Source organism: Vulpes vulpes, chromosome X (genome assembly GCF_048418805.1).
Source record: "Vulpes vulpes isolate BD-2025 chromosome X, VulVul3, whole genome shotgun sequence".
In the NCBI taxonomy this organism is placed as follows: domain Eukaryota; kingdom Metazoa; phylum Chordata; class Mammalia; order Carnivora; family Canidae; genus Vulpes; species Vulpes vulpes.
In genome coordinates, this window is record NC_132796.1 from 56,477,665 (window position 1) to 56,499,945 (window position 22,281).

The 22,281-nt window shown below is 32.9% G+C and overlaps 1 protein-coding gene across 4 annotated transcripts in view; it reads right to left on the reverse strand.

Moving 5' to 3' along the window:
- The window catches only part of ATRX (ATRX chromatin remodeler), a 321,152-nt gene that overhangs the window by 171,850 nt on the left and 127,021 nt on the right, over nt 1-22,281 (reverse strand). For all 4 annotated transcript variants that reach the window (XM_025985028.2, XM_025985027.2, XM_025985025.2 and 1 more), the window contains 4 exons: nt 20,501-20,573; nt 10,367-10,500; nt 9,892-10,068; nt 8,333-8,426 (listed from right to left, as the gene is read on the reverse strand). In XM_025985028.2, coding sequence (XP_025840813.1) covers nt 8,333-8,426; nt 9,892-10,068; nt 10,367-10,500; nt 20,501-20,573 — 478 coding nt within the window. The remainder of the gene's footprint in view (nt 1-8,332; nt 8,427-9,891; nt 10,069-10,366; nt 10,501-20,500; nt 20,574-22,281) is intronic.

Sequence of the window (22,281 nt, forward strand, 5' to 3'; positions counted from 1 at the left end):
TATTAGCAGGGACCCTGTAAAAGAAAGAGGGAGTCCAAAGAAACAATCCACAGAAAAGGGGCTGAATACATAATACAATGACACTAAATTCATATATTTCAATAGTTACTCTAAACATGAATGGGCTAAATGACCCAATCAAAAGATGAAGGGTATCATGGATAAAAAAGCAAGACCCATCTATATACTGTCGTCAAGAATTCAATTTAGACCTAAGGACACCTCCAGCCTGAAAATGAAGGGCTGGAATCATTTACCATTCAAATAGTCCTCAAAAGAAAGTTGGGGTAGCAATCCTCATATCAGATAAAGTTTATCCCAAAGACTGTAATAAGAGATGAAAAGGGACACTATATCATACTTAAAGCATATATAAACAAGAAGACTTAAAGATCATAAATATTTATGCCCCTAATGTGGGAGCTGCCAAGTATATCAATCAATCAATAACCAAAAAATAAATAAATAAAAATAAAAATAAATAAAAATAATTAATAACCAAAGTAAAGACATACTTAGATAATAATACACAAATAGTAGGAGACTTCAACACAGCACTCTCTGCAAATGACAGATATTCTAAACACATCACCACCAAAGAAACAAGGGCCTTAAATGATACACTGGACCAGAAGGATTTCACAGATACTTACAGAACTTTCCATCCAAACACAACTGAATACACCTTCTTCTCAAGTGGACGGGAACTTTCTCCAGAACAGACCACATACTGGGTCACAAATCAGGTCTCAACTGATACCAAAACATTGGGATTCTCCCCTGCATATTTTTGGACCACAGTGCTTTGAAAATAGAACTCAATTACAAGAAGACATTTGGAAGAAACTCAAACACATGGAGCTTGAAGAGCATCCCACTAAAAGATGAATGGGTCAACCAGGAAATCAAAGAAGAATAAAAAAGATTCATGGAAACTAATGAAAATGAAGATACAACTGTTCATAATCTTTAAGATGCAGCAAAAGTAGTTCTAAGAGGGTAACAGATTACAAAACAAGCTTCCTTCAAAACCTTGAAAAAAAAAAAACTCAAATACACAAGCTAACCTCCCACCTAAACAAATTGGGAGAAAGGATAGCAAGTAAACCTACACCAGGCAGAAGAAGAGAAAAAATAGATTCGAGCAGAACTCAATGAAATAGAGACCAAAAGAACTGTGGAACAGATCAACAAAACCAGGAGTTGGCTCTTTGAAAGAATTAATAAGAAAGATAAATCCTTAGCCAGCCTTATTAAAAAGAAAAAAGACACAAATTAATAGAATCATGAATGAAACAAGAGAGATCACAACCAATACCAAGGAAATACAAACGATTTTAAAAACGTATTATGAGCAGCTATATGCCAACAAATTAGGCAATCTAAAAGAAATGGATGCACTTCTGGAAAACCACAAATTACCAAAACTGGAACAGGAAGAAAGAGAAAACCTGAACAGGCCAATAACCAGTGAGGAAATTGAAGCAGTCATCAAAAACCTCCCAAGACACAAGAGTCCAGGGTCAGACGGCTTCCCAGGCGAATTCTATCAAACGTTTAAAGAAGAAATAATACCTATTATACTAAAGCTGTTCCGAAGGATAGAAAGGAACAGAATACTTCCAAACTCGTTCTATGAGGCCAGCATCACCTTGATTCCAAAACCAAAGACCCCCACCTAAAAGGGGAATTACAGACCAATATCCCTGATGAACACAGATGCAAAAATTCTCAACAAGATACTAGCCAATAGGATCCAACACTACATGAAGAGGATTATTCATCATGACCAAGTGGGCTTTATCTTCAGGATGAAAGGATGGTTCAACTCTCGTTAAATAATCAATGTGATAGATCACATCAACAAGAGACAAAACAAGAACCATAAGATCCTCTCAGTAGATGAAGAAAAAGCATTTGACAAAATACAGCATCCATTCCTGATCAAAACTCTTCAGAGTGTAGGGATAGAAGGAGCACTGGGTATTATACTATATGGTGGCAAATCGAACTTCAACAAAAACAATTAGAAAAAAAATACTTATATAAATACCCAAAATCGACCACAAAAGAAAAAATTGCATCTAATATCATCTTCAGTGAGAAAAAAACTGAGAGCTTATCCTCTATAGTCAGGAACAAAACATGGACGTCCACTCTCACTGCTGGTATTTAAAACTGTACTGGAAGTCTTAGCTTCAGCAATCAGACAACAAAAAGAATGAAAAGACATCCAAATCAACAAGAAGAGGTGAAAATTGCACTATCTGTAGATAACATGATACTCTATAGTGAAAAACTGAAAAACTCCACCAAAAACTTGCTAGAACTGATATGCAACTTGAATAAAGTCTTGGGATACAAAATCACCATACAGAATTCTTCGCATTTCTACACAAACAGTATGAAGCAGGAGAAAGAATAATCACGGAGTCAATTCCATTACAACCAAACTAAAAATAGTAGATACCTAGGAATGAATGTAACCAAAGATGTAAAAGACCGGAACTCTGATAAGTATAACACTGAGGAAAGAAATCGAAGATGTCAAAAAGAAATGGAAAAACATTCCATGCTCATGGATGCAAAGAATAAACATTCTTAAATGTCTATACTACCTAAAGCAAACTACACATTTAATGGAATCCCTACCAAAATACCACCAGCAGTTTTCACAGAGCTAAAACAATCCTAAAATTTGTATGGAACCACAAAAGTCCCTGAACAGCCCAAGCAATCCTGAAAAAGAGAAGCAAAGCTGGAGGCATCATGATTCCAGACATCAAGCTGTATTACAAAGCTGTAGTAATCAAGACAGTATGGTACTAGCACAAAAACAGAAACAAAGATAAATGGAATAGAATAAAAAAAAAAAACAGAAATGGACCTACAAGTATATGGTCAGCTCATCTTCAACAAAGCACGAACAAATGTCCAATGGAAAAAAGTCTCTTCAACAAATGATTTTGGGAAAACTGGACAGCAACATGTAGAAGAATGAAACTATACCACTTTCTTATACCATGCACAAAAACAAATTCAAAGTTGGGATCCCTGGGTGGCGCAGCGGTTTGGCGCCTGCCTTTGGCCCAGGGCGCGATCCTGGAGACCCGGGATCGAATCCCATATCAGGCTCCCGGTGCATGGAGCCTGCTTCTCCCTCCGCCTGTGTCTCTGCCTCTCTCTCTCTCTGTGACTATCATAAATAAATAAAAAATTTAAAAAAAAAAAAAGTGGATTAAAGACCTAAATATCAGACAGGAGAGGATAACTCAGGCAGTAACCTTGCCATTGGCCATAGCAACTTCTTACTAGATATGTACCCTGAGGAAAGGGAAACAAAAACAAAAATAAAATATTGGGATTTCATTAAGATAAAAAATTTCTGCACAGTCAAAGAAACCAGCAACAGTACTAAAAGGCAACCTTAGGAATGGGAGAAGATATATGTAAATGACATCTGATAAAGGTTAGTATCCAAAATATATTAAAGAATGTATAAAACTCAACAACCAAAAAAACAAATAATCTAGTTAAAAAATGGGCAGAAGAGACAAAAAGACATTTTTCCAAAGAAGACATACACATGGCCTTAGACACATGAAAAAATAATCAACATGACTCATCATCAGCAAAATACACAAATCTACAATGAGATATCACCTCACACTAGTCAGAATGGCTAACATTAACAACACAGGAAAATAGAGGTATTTGCAAGGATGTGAAGAAAGGCAAACTGTCTTACATTGTTGGTAGGAATGCTAACCATTCTGGAGAAGAGCCATTCTGGTAGGTGCAGCCATTCTGGAGAAGAGTATGGAGGGTCCTCAAAAAGTTGAAAACAGAGCTACCCTATGATCCAGCATTTGCACTACTAGGTATTTACCCAAAGGATACAAAAATACCGATTTGAAAGGATACATGCACCCTGTAGTTTATTGCAGCATTATCAATAATAGCCAAATTATGTAAAGAACCCAAATGTTCCTTGTCTGATGAATGGATAAAGATTTGGTGTATGTATGTACATTTACATACATGCAAAGGAATAATAGTCATCAAAAAGAATGAAATCTTGCCATTTGCAATGACATGGTTGGAGCTACAGTATTATGCTCAGCGAAATAAGTCAGTCAGAGAAAGACAAATATAATTTCACTCATATGTGGAATTTAAGAAACAAAACAGATGAACATAGGGAGAATAAAGAGAGAGGCAAACCAGAAAACAGACTGGCCTATAGATAACAGACTGACAGTTACTAGAGGGGAGGTGGGCGGGAGAATTGGTTAAATGGGTAATGGGTATTAAGGAAAGCATTTGTTATGATGAGCACTGGTTATTATATGTAAGTGATGAATAGTTAAATTCTACATCTGAAACGAATGTTACACTGCATATTAACTGGAATTTAAATAAAAACTTAGGGAAAGTGATGCCTGGGTGTCTCAGTGGTTGAGTGTCTGCCTTCGACTCAAGGTATGATTCCAGGATCCAGGATCAAGTCTCACATCGGGCTCCCTGTAAGGAGCTTGCTTCTCCCTCTGCCTATGTCTCTCTCTCTCTCTCTCTCTCTCTCTCTCTCTCTCATGAATAAATATTTTTTTAAAAACTTAGGAAAAAAGATGAAAATATGCATGACAAAAGTCTTAAAATTATACAATTTGGACTCAACAGTGTTATTTCAGTAATTTACTGAGTGAAGTAATCTAACAAGTGTCTCAATATACCCACATGTGTATATATATATTATAACAATGCCTAATAAAAATATTTCTATATCTCTAGATGTGTGAGTATACAAATATTTTTTAAAATTTATTTATTTCAGAAGAAAAGAGCAGAGGAAGACAGAGAGTCCCAAGTAGACTCTGCCCTGTGTATGGAGCCCAATGTGGGGCTCAATCTCACAACCCTGAGATCAGGACCTGAGCTGAAACCAAGAGTTGGACACTTAACTGACTGCGCCACTCAGGTGCCCCTACAAATATTTTTATGAAAAGTATTTATACTAGAAAATACTGAAAACCATCTAAACATACAAACCTAGAAGCTTATTTTCATAAAATTTCATAAAGATTATAGGGTAAAAATGATCAAAATCCTACATATAATAGATAAAGCTATAAAATTCATCAATGAAGAGCCATAAATCCTTAGGACTTTGGATTAAGCAATGGATTCTGATATGGGTCTTATATCCAGCATATAAAGCACTGTTGTGAATCAATAATAAGACAACACAATTAAAAATTAGTAAAAGAATTTAGATAGAGGTGGCTAGTTAACACTAGCCATACAAATGGCTGGTTAACACATGCAAAAATGTTCAACATCAATAATCATTTGGGAAAAGTATATCCAAATCACAATGAGATGCTACCACATGCCCACTAGGTTGGCTATCATCAAAAAAATCAGAAATAGTAAATGTTTGTGAAGATGTGCAGAAATTAGAACTCTGGTGCATTGCTGGTGGAAATGTAAAATGATGGGCCAGGCCAGTATGCAAAACAATTTGATGGTTCCCTTAGAAAGCTGAGCACAATGTGACCCAGCAATTCCATTAATAGGTATATTCCTATGAATTAATATGAAAACATATGACTATGCAAAAATAATATACAAATGTTCACAGCAGTATTCATTATAGCCAAAAAATAGAAACAAGCCAAATGTCTATCAACAGATGATGAATGTGTTATTATCTATACAATGGAATATTATTCAGCCGTTAAAAGTAATAAAATAGCCAGGTGACCACAGGAAAGACGGCAACTAGTAAACTCCAGGCTCTTTTTCTCCCACAGAAAGCCAAAATAAACAACATATGCTAAAAACTAACTTTATGAGAACTCTATAAATCAGTTAAGAATCTTTAGCAACCAAGTGAACACCCTAACCAAGAGTCACACTTAAAATGGTTGGATATTTTTTGGCATCTCTACTCATACTTGCTGTACCCACTTTCCTGCTCAGTTCAATGAGGTCAGCAGGAACCTGCCCAATTCTCAGCTCCTTCTCCAGGAAGGAAGGTAAAGACTAAGACTTGCTCCCAATGTTCTGGCTTTTCTGGCAGATGCCCAAGGGACAGAATTCTGTCTCATCTAACCCAGAGCACACAAAACCACATGAAAAGAGGCTCAACATCACTAACCATTATGGAAAATACGTATTAAAACCACAATGACCTCACAATCATTAGGATGGTTAGTATCTCCTCCCAACCCCCCCAAAATAACAGAAAAGATCAAGTGTTTGTGAGGATATATAGAGAGCAGAATCTTTATATGCTGTTGGTAAGAATGTAAAATGGTACAGCTACTACAAAAAACAATATGGCTGTTCCTCAAAAGTTAAACTTAGAACTATCATATATGATCCAGCAATTCTACTCCTGGCTGTATAAAACCAAAAGAACTGAAAGCAGGGACTGAAGAGATATTTGTACACTCACGTTCACAGCAGCATTATTCACAATAGCAAAGGGTACAAGTAAGACAATTGTTGAATGATGTATGAAAAGATAAACAAAATGTGGTAAATGCACACAGTGGTACATTATTTAGCCTTAAAAAGGAAGGATACCGTGATACATGTTACAACATAGATGATACTTGAGGCTATTGTACTAAGTGAAATAAGCCAGCCACAACAATTTAACAGATACTATATGATTCCACTTATATAAGGTTTGACAAGAGTCAAATTCACAGAGACAGAATAAGGTAGAATGGTAGTTGCTTGAGGATATGGGGGAAAGGGGAGTTATTGTTTTATGTGAAGAGAGTTTGTTTATCAAGATTTAAAAAGCTAAGAGACTAGTTTCAGAACAATGTGAATATACTTAACACTACTGAAATATAGACTTAATGGGTAAGATAGTGAAGTTTATGTCACGCGTATTTTACGGTCATCTAAAAAGAATTTTAAAGATAAAAGTACTAAAGCTAAACATGGATGAAGTTTGAAAACACTGTGCAAACTGAAAGAATCCATTCATTAAAAAAATACTTACACTATATGAAACTGATCATATAAAATGTCCAGAAGGTAAATCCATAAAGAAAGTAGATTAGCTTTTGCCAGGGAATGGAGGGCAGGAAGAATGGGAAATGGGTACAGGGTTTCTTTCTATGGTGATGAAAATGTTCTCAAACTAGATAGTGGTGGTGGCTGAAAAACTTTGTGAATACTCTAAAAACCACTGAATTCTACACTTTAAAATGGTGTGTTTTGTGTTATGTGAATTCTCAGTTTTAAAACTCTCTCTTTGTATCCTATTATTTCCCTAATGTAATATGTTGCTATACTTCAGGCACAACCTCGTATGTAATAATCTAAAAAGATCTCAAATGTTTTAAAATTTACAAGTATTGACACCTATGCAGACACACATATCACATTTACACAAATTCAAACAGCCCATTCGATAAATTATAAATGGATAATATTGTTCTGGGGAAAATACACTTGATTTTAGCCAAAAGGCCAAGGTGCAATATTCTGGAGGAAATAAAAAATTCTTAGAATGGTTAGTATTATCTAAAATACTATACTAAAAAGTAAGCAGAATTTTAAATAGCTACTAATCTACATCAGTAGCTATGTGTATTAAGAGAACAAACAAATCTTAAATACTATAATACTAGTATGCTACCAAGACTAGTAATTAGCATTCAGGGGATATTTATTATTTGCCAAGTAGGCATATTATAAGCCCATTCAATGCCCATAATAATCAATAAGGTAAGTACTATTGTAATCCCCCAATTTAAGGACGAGGACACTGAAGCACAGAATATTCATACAAATAACAAATAGCAAAGCCAGAAGGTAGTTTTGTCTACAGAACCTCTAATCTACTACACTATAGCATCCTCCCATAACAACCAAAAATTACAGGCAAGAGTGTTTTTGCACACTGAAAGCCCACTTGGTTTATAACACATAATCAACCAGAAATGTTTATATGTTCAACTCTTTTTAAATTAATAATTTTCACAATTGGTTTCAAATCACAGTATTACATATTTTACTTTGTTAGTAACAGCAACCTTTCTACAAATAACTTGAAGCATGGTTATTCATATTAATTCCTACAATGTGGGATGCCTGGTTGGCTCAGTGGTTGAGCGTCTGCCTTTGGCGCAGGGCATGATCCTGGGGTCCTGGGATCAGGTCGCACATCCAGCTCCCTGCATGGAGCCTGCTTCTACCTCTGCCTATGTCTCTGCTTCTCTCTCTCTGTGTCTCTCATGAATAAATAAATAAAATCTTTAAAAAGAAAAGATTCCTACAATTTTTGAAACTGTGATACAATACTTACCTTGTTCTGGGCCGTTGTTCATCTTCGGATTCACTAACTTCTTCACTAACTCCTGATTCTTGGAAATCAGAATCTTCAGAATCTTCACTGCTTACTTAAATAAAAAAAAATTTAAGTTATTAAATATTTTCCAAGAGAAATGCCATTCATTTATTTTGCCAATACCATCATATTTAAAACATGAATCACTATGAGAATATCCATAGCATATACATTTGTGGATACCGCACATCATATAGCTTAGACCAGTTAATAACTCAAATAATATTTATAAAAATAATTCAAATGTATTCCAACCACAGTTATAAAACTATGGTTCTATATTAAAATATAAGTATTAACTGTATATGAATTAACAAAAGAACTTAACCATCAGTAAAATAAATTCATTATTACCAAAAGTGAATAAACTAAAAAGAATTCTGGTTATTCAAAAGAAGCAAAGTAGGCCAAGATGGAGTAAGGGCAAATACAGACTCTTCTACCATTTATAACAACTAGAAACTATGAAGAGAATACATAAAGAAATGACCTAAGCACTCTGAAAAGGAAACAATAGCAGGGAGATTGGGGACTGAAATTAAAACCTGAAGGACATCCAAGTGGCTCAGTGCTTGAGCATCTGCCTTCAGCTCAGGTTGTGAATCTTCCTTTGTGCCACACTATACAACACCTCTATCATAAAAAACATCTCTCATAGTGCTATAATTTCATGTAATATTAATGTCAAAAATTCTTACTAAACTACTGACACCAAACTCTGGCTACATATCAGAGATGCTTTATAAAATATGCAGATACCTAGGTCTCACCCCCACCAATTATGCTATAATTGGCTTGGGATGGAGTCTTGTCATATATATATTTCAAAATCCCCAAACTAGTCCAGATGTGTAACCAGGCTGAAAACCATCATAGAAGACAATGATTTCCTTATTCATTTTTATATTCTCAATATTTACCATGATGCTAGAAATATGCAAGCACTCAATGCAGAAGGATTCAGACTTTTAATATGAAAATTTTGAAATTTTGAATTTTGAATTTTGAAAATTCAAACTGACTACGTACAAGCTTTGCATATAATAAATCTATCCAAATTAATTACATCTTCTATTCTTCCTTAGGAAAGCACTACTTCTTGCTGCAGTTACAGGCAATCAATATTCCTTGTGTCATCTCTCAAGTTTCTGGGTTCTCTTCTCACTCTAAATTCTTATTTCACTCCCATGTAAGAGAATAGCTTTTACCAGTGTGCTGATACTCACTACAGGTGGTCCAGATATATTTAAATTTCATTACTATAATTAGTTATAAAACCAGTGTGTTACTGGGGCACCTGCGTAGCTCAGTCAGTTAAGTGTTTGACTCTTGATTTCAGCTCAGGTCATGATCCCAGGGTCATGATATCAAGCCCCACGTCGGGCTCATTGCTGAGCATGGAGCCTACTTGGGGTTTTCTTTCTCCTTTTCCCTTTGCCCTCCTCCTCTTTCTCTCTCCCTTCTTACCTTTAAAAAAATATGATATGTTCTTTACACTCAGAATTAAAATGTCTTACCTTTCCTTCTATTTCTGCCTTTGGCTTCTTTGTGCTCTTTAGGCTTCATCTTTTTTTCTTCTCCAGATTCTCCATCACTCACAGTGAGTTTGTGCCTCAAAAGCCTATGTCTGTATCTTGGCTTCTTAGATTCTTCAGAATCTGAATCTGATTCATAATTGACTTGATTTTTTGTTCCTAAATGAAGAAAATAAATCAGTAAACCCTTCATATTTATTAATTAAATATCACCAAGACACTTGTAGATTTTTTAAAAGGTAAAAATTATTTTGCTTTAAAAACCATCTGTTTATTGGCAGTAACTAACAAAACGTGTACAATTATTACCAGACACTCAAAAGGAGTAAGGTAATAGTAAGATTCTAAATGTTTTATTAAACTCCAAATGCATATATTATGAAATTTCATAGTCCTCAAAGACTGAACTGGTCAAGCAAACAAGTTATGACATTCTGTACTTCTCTTTGGAGCTGACCTTCATCTCCTGGGTTTTCTTCACTGTGTTTTCCAGTTCTTTTTTTCCCTTCTTCTGGTTCATCATCTGAAGATCCATCCTCATCTGAGGAAAGATTGGCTTTAATTTCTTCTAAAAGCATCTTCTTGGCAATTCTTGAGTAAAAAGACAGTAAAAAAAAAAAACTATATATTTGGTGGTGAAGTGTAACAAATTCAAAAAAAAATTCTCAGTATCGAAATAGAAATAAACATGTAAAAAGATTTTATACTGTCATTAAAGAACTACCAAAACCATGTTTTAACCTAAGCTACCAAACAAAACTTTTGAAAATCTCTTAGCACTTATTTTTTTCCAATTATAAATAGTTCTGTGATATATTTAAAAATCTGAGGGACATTTCCACTATTTTGAACAATTGCAATTAGATGCTGCATAATCTTCCAATCCTATATTTATGCTGCTGCCATCATCTAACAACTATAGTATCAGACAAGCCCACAACAATTAATCAACTTATTCAAACAAATGGCATTCCAAGACAAAACTCCACATGAGAATATTATTCGACAGCAAAACATACTCTTAGAAAATCAACGTGTAATACACCACTTTCTTATGAAACAGTGCCTCAAACTGCAGGATAGTATTTTTGGCACTTAAATTTCAATTTACTTCATAAATTCTGTTAATGAAATGAAAGCAAATACCATATACTAAGTATTGAAGCAATCAGAAATCCCTAATAATATTCAAACTAGGGCAGATAAGGGGCATGAGTGCTATTAATTATATACATGGTAAAAGAACACAAAACAACATAAATGAGTTTTCACTTTCCAAAAAAAGTAGTCAGTGCAATAGCCTCACTCATACCAAAATTTCTCAAGATGTTCCTCAAAGACCAATTTGTTAATAGAAAAATCTACTACTAAAAGTATGAAAAAATACTTCTTTAATGCCATATTATGTTAAAATAAAATATATTCCTAATAAATTTCCATGTTTACCCTAAGGAAAACATCTGAAAATATAAGATAAAAGCAATCATGCGGCTTTTGTATACAATGAGGTGTTTTGCACCTGCAGTATCTTTGTGATATAAATTCGTAAGTCACAGAATACCTTACAGAAAGTTTCAAAAGGAAGGTAGCATGATTCTCAGTTTTGCATGAAACAACAATAACTCCTACAGGATAAACAACCACTCTACAATCAAGATTAACTCTCTAGCTCAGTCAAAAATTTGCAGCTGGAATTATAGTTTTGCACTTGTTATTTTTGGATTTGAAACTCCTTATTACTAGCTTTATTCAAAGATATATAGCAAAGGCACCAAAACAGACTGAAGTAAAATAGGTAATCACTTCTTAAGTACTTATTATCGGCCTTTGGTACTTTCTTCCCTAATGAGATCCGAAATATTTATACAACACAGAGTGTTAGCAAGTGCTAAAGGAAACAACGGATGATTTTGCTTTTTTGTGGGTTTTTTTAATCTGATTTGTGTTTCAATAAAGTGAAGATTAGATCACTCCGATATAAATCTTACTGGAGTTGAGTTATAAAGTGTTGTTATTAAAAAAAAATAAAATAAAATAAAGTGTTGTTATTACACTTCTGTATCAGTGGTTCGCTGACTTGGATTGTACACAGTAAACTTTTTAAAATGGATAATAATATAGGGCTGTCAACTTTTCACTTTGCCAAAATTAAAAATTTAAAGCCAAATACTGTCCATTTTCATCATTTTATAAAATAAAGACTATTTTAACACACCCTCCACAAATTAGGGAACAGTTTCAGAATAAAGGGTGGTTCTTTAAACTTAATAAAAGCATCTGTTTAGAAAACCTTTCTAAAATCATCTTTAATACGTACTACAGGGATGCCTGGGTGGCTCAGCATTGAGCATCTGCCTTCAGCTCAGGGTGTGATCCCAAGATCCGGGACTGAGTCCCACATCGAGCTCCTTACAGGGAGCCTGCTTCTCCCTCTGCCTATGTCTCTGTGTCTCTCATAAATAAATAAATAACATCTTTAAAAAAAATACGTACTACATTTGTCATTTCCAATGGACAAGGAAAAACTTTCTTGAACCAATTTAGGTAAAAACAATGTTTTGGAATGAATGTGTGTGTATACAAACACACACACACACTCACACACACACACACTCACACACATAAATGTAAAATGTTGAATAATAAATTGCAAGTAGGAAAACATAGTTCACTTGCAGTTACAAGATCTCATATCACCATTTGGGCAGTACGATAATAACCAATAAAAATACAAATACTAATCTAGTTACACTAATGGTTACTTCTATTATCTGATTTGTTTGTATTTACAAGTTCAAAAAAAGGTCTAAAATTATATATGATCTGTAAAACTTGGTTAATTTTAAGAAACCATAAAATTTTTCTTCTTTCAAACTCTAGTCTCCTATGAATAGGTCTACTAAATGGAAAATCAAAATATATAAAAAACTACCTAATTCATACTCAAGTTCTAGACTGTCATGAAATAACTGAGAAATATACACATGAGATAATAAAATACAATTTTATATCAACTGTGAAATTACATAAAAAATCATGGAAAATTAAATGAGATCCATACAATGAAAAATTACATGATTTATCAATCAACAACCTTCATTAAGAATATAATTTAAGAACAATCACAATCACTTTAGAAGCAGAAAAATAATACAAAATTCAGAGAATGTTCATTTTTCTCCAAACTGAAAAGTTACATACAGAGTGATGGAGATTCCCTTAGCTTTATCTCCCTAAGATACTTTAGATTTACCTTCTAACATCTTTTGACCAATGGAAATCCTAATGTATAGCCATGTATATTAAGCTCTAAAAAAAGAATGAAATTAAATCATTTTGCATGACTGATGGCTCAAGTCCACTATGTCAAAGACACACTATATCATAAACCTAGACTATCCCATAACCTACACCTCAAAGTTAGAACTTAATTTGAAGGACCTAAGGGCTGAGGATGAACTTCAACCTGAGTAGTCAGCAAACATGTTGAGGTGAGATGTGTCCCATCTACAAAGCCTGCTGTGAGATGCTTTAAGGGAAACTCCACTACCTTAACTCTTGAGTCACGGGCCACAGAGACTTCAAGGACATCATCACTTGAGAACCAGCTGAGGCTGGCAAAGCATCATTTTGGAGGCCTCGGCTGGACCCATGCTGGTATACATGTGATGGATGTATAGTCATGATCCCTAGTTGATTTGTTTGCTCTGAAGTTTCCTTTCTTGAGGCTTTCCAGGACGTTTCTGAGAAAATCATCCAGGCAACAAGGTACTGCCCCCCTGGAATCTCAATGCTCAATATTACATCTTGGGGCAGGTGTAGCATCCAAAGCAGTCACGACTCTATCAGAAGCATTAGAGGAACAGGCTGTGCCACTCTGTGGCAGAAAACCTGGGCAGAGCTGGAAGTAATGGAGCCACTCCTCCATTTTCCTGAAAGGAAGGGAAGGGAGAAGGGGAGAAAGCAAAACAATATGGGAGGAAGGGTAAAAACCCACAAAAAAAAAAAAAAAAAACAATGATCGGAACTGGTGCATGAGAGAATAATAGAACCCCAAAACCCAAACAAGCTAAGGCTTCTAAATCATATAATACCACGATAATGTCTTATTACCCCTTATATCTTCATCTACTAAAAGAAAGCAATAATAAAATAAGGAATAAGCCCAACAATGTAAAGATGAACAAGCAAGCAGGAAAGAGAAAGAAGGAAGCCAAGAAAGCCTTAAGTTATTCTGATCCTATCTAGAAAGAAAGAAAACACATAATGTTCTTCACAAAAGCACTCAAACAGGGAAAGAAAGTAAACTACCTCTTGCTGATACATAAATCAGTAATTCAAAACATTAAATTTCTAAATCAGGAGCAATCAAGAGAGGAATCTGTTGCACCATGGAGGTTTTAAAGAAACAGCCATTACAAAAGCAACACAAAATGTTAGAGCTAGAAAAAAGGACCTTAGAATCCAATTCTGTCATTTTACAGATAAGGAAACAGGCTTAGAAAGGGAAAATGACATGGTCAAAGAAACAAAGCTAGTTAGTGGCAAAGCCAGAAGTGGCACCTAAGATCCTGAATCCCAATATTCTCCAATTTTACTATGCAAGTGCTATATTCTCTACTCATTCACTACTATTATGCTTATGAGCACTTGGTGAATTTACTATAATCACATTCCTAAAGATATCTGTATTTCATTGATTTCCAAATATGTACTCAGAAATGAAAGAATTGAAGCTTCAATTTTTAAAAATAAGAGTTCTAAAAATCTTTAGTCCAGCATGCTCCATTTCTAAAATGCACTTAATAGGCCATCTCAGATATATCCCTAAAATCTACTGTTTTATCTTTTAAAAAGTTCTGAAAACAGGTTTGAAGAAAATGGCTAAATGAAAAATATACTTTTAGAAGGCCAAAAACTACGGTGCATCCAAACACAAAGATGGAAAAAAAATTTTTTTGTTTACATTTGTGCACAAGATCACAATAAAATTAGTTTAAACTGAGAATTCTGAATAAGATTATAGGTTTAAAAGCATACCCTTTAGAGATATAAAACAAGTACCTAAGTATATGCTACGCTAAAATACCATACCATATTCAAAATGGTGATATATAAAATAATTCAAATGACTACAGCCAAAGAATGTTGAAAATTTTTTGTGAGAACAAGGTGGTGAGCCTTCTTCTTCTAATAAAGTGTGAGGCAGTAACAAATGTTATATGCTTCAGGATTAAGAATATAAACTAAAACATGAATTATCATGGAATTCCTCATCTTCAAAATCTGTATTAGTATTTTTAACTCCTTAGTTCAAAATTAGTATTCTTGATATGAACCTTTGTATAAAAAGTAATGATCTATACTCAAAAATGGTGGAGTTTATGACATAATGATGTAACTAAATAATCAAAAAGCTAAAAAATGGTTTGAAACACATTTTAGTCATATGTCCTACAATGTTTGCAGTTAATGAAAAAACAGCACTGTTCTCTTTTTAGTGAGGGTACCAGGAAAATTAGTATCAAATAACTTTTTAAAAAAATCTTGGAAGTAGAAATATAAAAGCTATATGAAATTAAAAACCCATAGTTTATTAACAAGTTATACAAAGGCTATTATGTTTGAATAAACTCAAATCAGAAAATGTACATTTCCTGATTTTATGAAAAATCTAAGGCAGTTTCAGAGGAAATTTTAACAAGAAAAATTTTATTAACATTGATATAAATTTAGAAAATTTGATCATCTTAAAGAACTAGTTTAATATTTTCTTATACTTGAAAGGTAACAACAAAATTGATTCATCTCATTTTTACCTAAAACTTCAAAGCTAAAGACAAAGGAGACACAAATTGTCAAAAAAAGAAATCATTTTTGCTAACACTAGAAAATGCAAACTCTCTTGGGGGAGGAGGGGGCTATTTTCCGCTCTCTAAAACTTACAATATCACCAAAGAACAGAGAACAGGAAAGGAAGGCTAAATATAATGTTTAAATCTTAAGCAGAAATATCACCACTACTGACCATATTTCTTTCCTTGCTAAAAATTCTAGCATAAAAAAAGATCTTATGGCAACTGCAACCAGTTATCTACAAACGGATCCTACCTACTGACTAAACATCTATATATACTTAAATGACTTACAATACTTACCTGCACTATAAAAACAAAGTAAACTGAAAAAGAGTTACCTTAAAATGGCTGGAATTTAAAACCCTTACTCAAACATAAAAATAAGTAAAATGCTTCATTTAAAATACTAGCTTTGTTTTTCAAAACAATAAAGGGGAACCAAAGCAATTTTGGTGACCAAACAAACAGGACAACCATGAATAAAAGAACATTTCACAGAGAAAAAAATTATTCCAGATTTAGCAAATTCGTATAAAGACTAGATAAAGACAAGTGTAGAAGATGAATATTCTGAAAAGTGATTAAAAATGGAAACCAAATGAAAAGGTTTTTGCTGAAGGGACTTGAGATATATTCAAGCCAGCATCAAACATTGCTGAAATCAGGTAAACCAGTCATTAAATATCTTCATTAGCATGAACAACATCCAGGAACAATTAATTACTTCTGAAAATATGCTGAATTAATAGTACAGAACCTTCACCAACAGAATACCCCACCAAGCTAGTAGGGAAAAAACAATCATTTGTATATTTTCCAGTTGAAAAGTAAATTATCACCAAATAACAAAATAATTGGAAATGTTTAAAGCTACAGTGTAGTCCCACTATAATTAAGGAGAACTTCTATTGATAATGGGCAATTCCAGGGCACCTGGGTGGCTCAGTGGTTGAGTGTGTGCCTTCAGCTCAGGTCGTGATCCTGGGATCAAGTCTTGCATCAGGCTCCCCACGGGGAGCCTGTTCTCCCTCTGCCTATGTCTCTGCCTTTCTGTGTCTCTCATGAATAAATAAATAAAACCTTTAAAAAACAATAATAATGGGCAATTCCTTTAAGAAATCTCCATATCAAATTTTGCTTCTATGTAGTAAGTATTTAGCCCCAACGAGAAAGAAATTATGAGAAAAACTATGGAGTACTACTAGACTCAATTAAACATTCTTCAATTATAAGGTAAATATTTGTATGTGTGTGTCAGGGGAGGGTATCTATATAAAAATCTCATCTTTTAGTCAAAATTGGAATAAAAAATATTTGCTTAGAAAAAAATCTATAAATAAAGAACATACTGAAAATAATTCTTTTTCTGAGAGAATGGACTCTTCATTGGTTTATTAGTATGCAACTTCTAAAGACAAGCCCAGTTTAATGATCCTCAACACTAACACTGTTAAACTTGAACCAACTCCCATCTTATCAATGAGGCTAATTCAAAGTTGAATAAACTAAAAAAAACTAAAAAAACTAAAAAAAAAACTTAAAAAAAAAAAACAAAGTTGAATAAACTACCATCTTATCACTAGGGCTAATTCACAGTGCAGGTAATTCAAATATAGGACATCAGAAAATGTTTGGTCTTAATATCCCTTTTAAGAATCATAATGTATTTTCAATGCCAGCTGAATGTAGATATGCAATAAAAAAATTACATGAATGTATTTTCAATGAAAGAACCAACTTAAAACACAATAGGTATTTAAAAAGCAACATTAATGTAATGGCATATTCAAATAACTGACTTTAAAATTACATGTATCATTTATATAACCTGACAAACTGTTTCACATTATTCTCCCTTTCAAAAAGTAAAGTCTAAACTATAAAAATCTACGTAAATTCTCAATTATACAAAATTCAAACTATAAAGTTAGTCTACTATTTACATTTCTTTCTAAAATGCTCAACCAAAAGAAAAAGTTAAACTATCAACCTATTTTTTCATTGTTTATTAAATAAATGCAATTAAACGCAAAATTTACAAGTTAGACTACTTTATCTCACAATAGCATATATTTACTTTCAAATATGAATGCTACAAAACAGTATGCTAAAATAACAAATTTATATATTCACACCTACTAAAATATTCAGGACATGGCTAAGTATTTTAAATGACCTCAAAAACTATCATCGCTTTAAAAATAGAAAAGATACAAACAGTACTAAAATCCACTATAAAACTTTCCTATAAATATAAGTATATATTTCATATATAAGTATACATGTTTAGAAAAGTCTAAGTATTCACTGCCTCAATTTCAGAAATATCAGAACTTCTTTGGCTACAAACTACCCTCCATATCTTGATCTTATCAAATTTTTTCAACTTTCATGAAAAGATACATTATAATGAAAATTAAATTCTTGAACAAGAAAAAAGTTTTATAGAAATTTATTGCATCCAAACACTTAAGCACTGGCATTAATACACTATTTACCTCTCCATAAATGTCAACACTGAAAATGTATTAACACTGCTAAATAATCAAGGCATATGAAATGTATACATAATTTATACACAATTCCACAATTGTGTACAAATTTACACACAATTACAATATACTGTGTACTAAAATACATCCTACTCAAAAACTGTGAAATTGGTAAAAATAACTCCAAGACTTAATCATGATCCACAAAATAAATTTTTAAAAGTTGCCTAGTGCATATTCAAATATGCTCAAATACATCATCTATGCTAAAATAGTTCCAGAAGGTAATCTGTATTCCCATCGTGGGTATTAAATACCTCTTTGGTATGTTGAAAATGAAACAAGTTATTAATGATATGTTTTATACAGGCACATTAAAATAAGTATAAAGAAAAACATGTCCAAGATAAAATTCAGTTCTTCTCCAAACTACTGAATAGGGTTGTATTTTTTAATCACAAATACAAGATGGAATTAAATATATCTTCCAATAAAATACTTGCCAGTTACAGAAAGATATAATCAAGCAACTTAAAAGATGAAAATGATATTTATATTTTGACAAGATCTAACACAAATATAAAATTATCATACCTTAATGATACTCCCATTTGGTGGCTAAATATGAGATTAAGATTCATCACTCATATAGTTAAATTAGAATATAGCATGTTTTAAGCATTATTAACCTTTTAATAACATTTGAGTAAAAAAAAAAATTTGAGTCCTCGTGGTTTACAGGAAAACAAATTAGTCTAAATAAAGAGGAATTAAAGCATTTTAAAAGAGAATTTTTTTAAAAGAGAATTTTTAAATGCTTTCATAATCTTGCTATAATCGTGTATTATAAAAATTGCTGATGAATAAAATGTAGGCTTTTATTTACCATTCCATTCTGGGCCCCACCCCATCTCATAAAATAACTGAATACATAGATTTTTTTAATAAAAAAGTAGGTAAGCAGCATCTGAATCACTGTGCCCATGAATCTCTATTTTAAAGTACAAACTACAATTGTTCATTTACCTTAATAAAAACTTTCTATTAGAAGAATGCTGATCTTAGAAACAGAAAACCCTATCAGCATCAAAAAGATAAACAAAACAGAGCTAGAATAACAGCCAGCCCACAGCATTACTAACTCAATTTCCTACAAAATTATGACACAACAATTGCATGCATATTTTCATGTTTTTTTAATATTATAACTTATTAGGAATAAATGGTTAATATAGTATTCTTTAGTAAAACCATTAAGTCTATCATGGATAATTGGTGTTAGAATTTATCAGAGAAAATTTCATCCAACCTTTTCATTTTAGAAATCAAAAAATTTTTGCAGAGTAGTTAAGTCACTTGCACACAATTACACAGAGAAGTTAGAACTAGAAATCTCTTATCCCCACTATTCCAAAATTCCATCTACTATATCACACAATCTTGTTGAAAATATAAGTGTGGGATACACTGTATTTCAGGAATGGTTTAAAAGACAGGTAAAAAAAAAATTAGGGTTGTATTCTTTAATACATTTATTTTCATTATTCTTTACCCTTAGGATATGGGTGTGCTTTGTATTCTTTTCTTTTCCCAGCCACCCCTTAGGTTAAGTGAATCTATCTGTACAGGCTCCACTGTTTACTTCTAACCCACTATTTTAGTCTTATTAAAGTTAATACTATCATACTATTTTATCTGAAAAATGTTTAAAATCCACATCAGTCTGGATACTTTGTAAATTGATACTTATTTTGAAAAGAATTTCTTAATCTTACATATCTGAGCAATCTCCTTTTTTTTCACTTTGAATGGGTCTTAATAAATCGGACCACTATATTAGATGGCAATTAAAAACAATAATCAAATATTGAGGAAAGAGAAGTCTGTTGTCACCAATTTACTGCAATATGATTTACTTTCATCAATAAAATAATCTGCCAAAATTAAAATATTCTCAAAAAATTATCACAATTTACATGGGAATGTAAAATTGACAGTGCTGTATTTATAACACACCCTATGCTAGGTGTGTTGATATTTATATTTACTTTCTTTTAAGGTTTCTGAGCTTTAGCCCATTTTCTGGGCTTTCTTTCAAACTTGCAGGAAGACTGTGAGCGAGTCTTTCTAAGGCGGGCACTCCTGGTTTTTACAACCGGCTTGCAGTTCCGTTGCTGCTGTTTCTGCCCACGCCTAGGGTGTGTTATAATCTTTTTAAAGTCCTTATAGATGGAATCATACCTATTCTCAGGATCATTGTCGTCATCATCATCATCCACTGTGACAGGAACTGATTTAGATAAGGCTTCATCTCCTTGAGGGGAAAAAAGTGTACTTAAAATTAGCTTTAAATTATCTATATAAGTAAAATCATGTAAAATATAACTGAAAGCCAAAAATTTTAACACAACTAGTGGGTTCTAAACTGTACTCTGGATCTAAAACATGAGAAAAAAAATTTATAGGGAAAGCACAATAGGGAATTTATTAAGTACCAGCAGTAAAACAATAGTTGGGTTTTATATATTTCAAAGTTCCTTCCCAGAATACAACAGTTCTAAAGCTAATCCTTCCCAGTAACAAGTCTTTATCATCTGTCATCACAGTACAATAACTTTCTTGCTGAAATAAGTAAGCATTTTAGTGATCCATTTTAAGTTTAAAGTTAAGAGAACTTTAAAAAAAATAAAGAGATCTTTAATTTATCCTGTTAAAGAATAGCAAAATTACTATAAATATTTTGGTAGTAGCAAGTAAGTAAAATATACTTAAATCTGTATCATAGTCATGACCAGAATTACTAAGAGAAATATTCAAGAACAGTAAAATTGATTTCCTTATAAAAAAGCTACATTGCTATCCTTTTGAATAAAAATCTAAAGAAGGCAAGATTTGTGCATTTCACTGTATGTAAATTTTACCTCAAAAACAAACTTATATTGTGACCTCTAAATAATACTGAATTAATATTAAATTAATGCTAAATACTAAATTATTAATACTAAATAATAAAGCTAAAGTAACTAGGGAGTGGTATGCTAATGTTTACCATTTATATTGAAATGCAGCAAGGATTTCAAGAGCATTACATTGAGTGAAAAAAGCCATTGATGAAAAAAGCCAATCACTTAATGATTCTACACCAAAATAACAAAATTAGAGATGAAAATGAAATTAACAGTTGCCAGGGGTTAAGAATGGGGACAAGCAAGGGGATATGTATAAGCTAGCACAAGAGAATCTTGTGATAAATCATTCAGTATCTTGGTTGTAGTGGTTATAAAAAGCTACATGTCATGTAATTGCATAGAACTATACTTACAAATACATACAAGTACAAACAAATCAGTGCATGAAAAACTGGTGAAATTGCAATAAATCTTCAGTTTCCTGGTTTTGACATTGTACTACAGTTATATACGATGTCACCATTGAGAGAAACTGAATGAAGAGTATTGTTCAATACCTCCCTGTATGGTTTTGTTCTGTTTTGCAATATCCTGTGAATTTATAATTCAAAAGGAACAGTTAAAAAGGCAAAAACAATAGGTACATTGATGGATAAAAAGAAGGATATATAAATAGATATGTGATAAAGCAAACATAGTACAATGTTAATGACAGAAACTTTTCTGTTTATTTAAAATTGCTTTGAGGGCACCTGGGTGGTTGAATTGGTTAAGTCTCTGACTCTTGATTTTGGCTCAAGTCGTGATCTCAAGGCCATGAAATCGAGCCCCACATCCAGCTCTATGCTGAGTGTGGAACCCTCTTGAGATTCTCTCTCCCTCTTCCCGCCCCAACTCAAGCTCCTGCTCCCACAATCACTCTCTCTCTCCCTCTCGGTCTTGTTCTCTAAAATAAATAAATCTTTTTAAAAATAAAATGAAATTGCATTATAATTAAAAATAGGGAGAAAATGTTGAAGAAAAAATCCATAAAGAACACTGACAACTATAGGTTCAGGATAGAAATATGGTGAATATAGAAAGGCAAAAATAAATCTTAGAATATCCTACCAA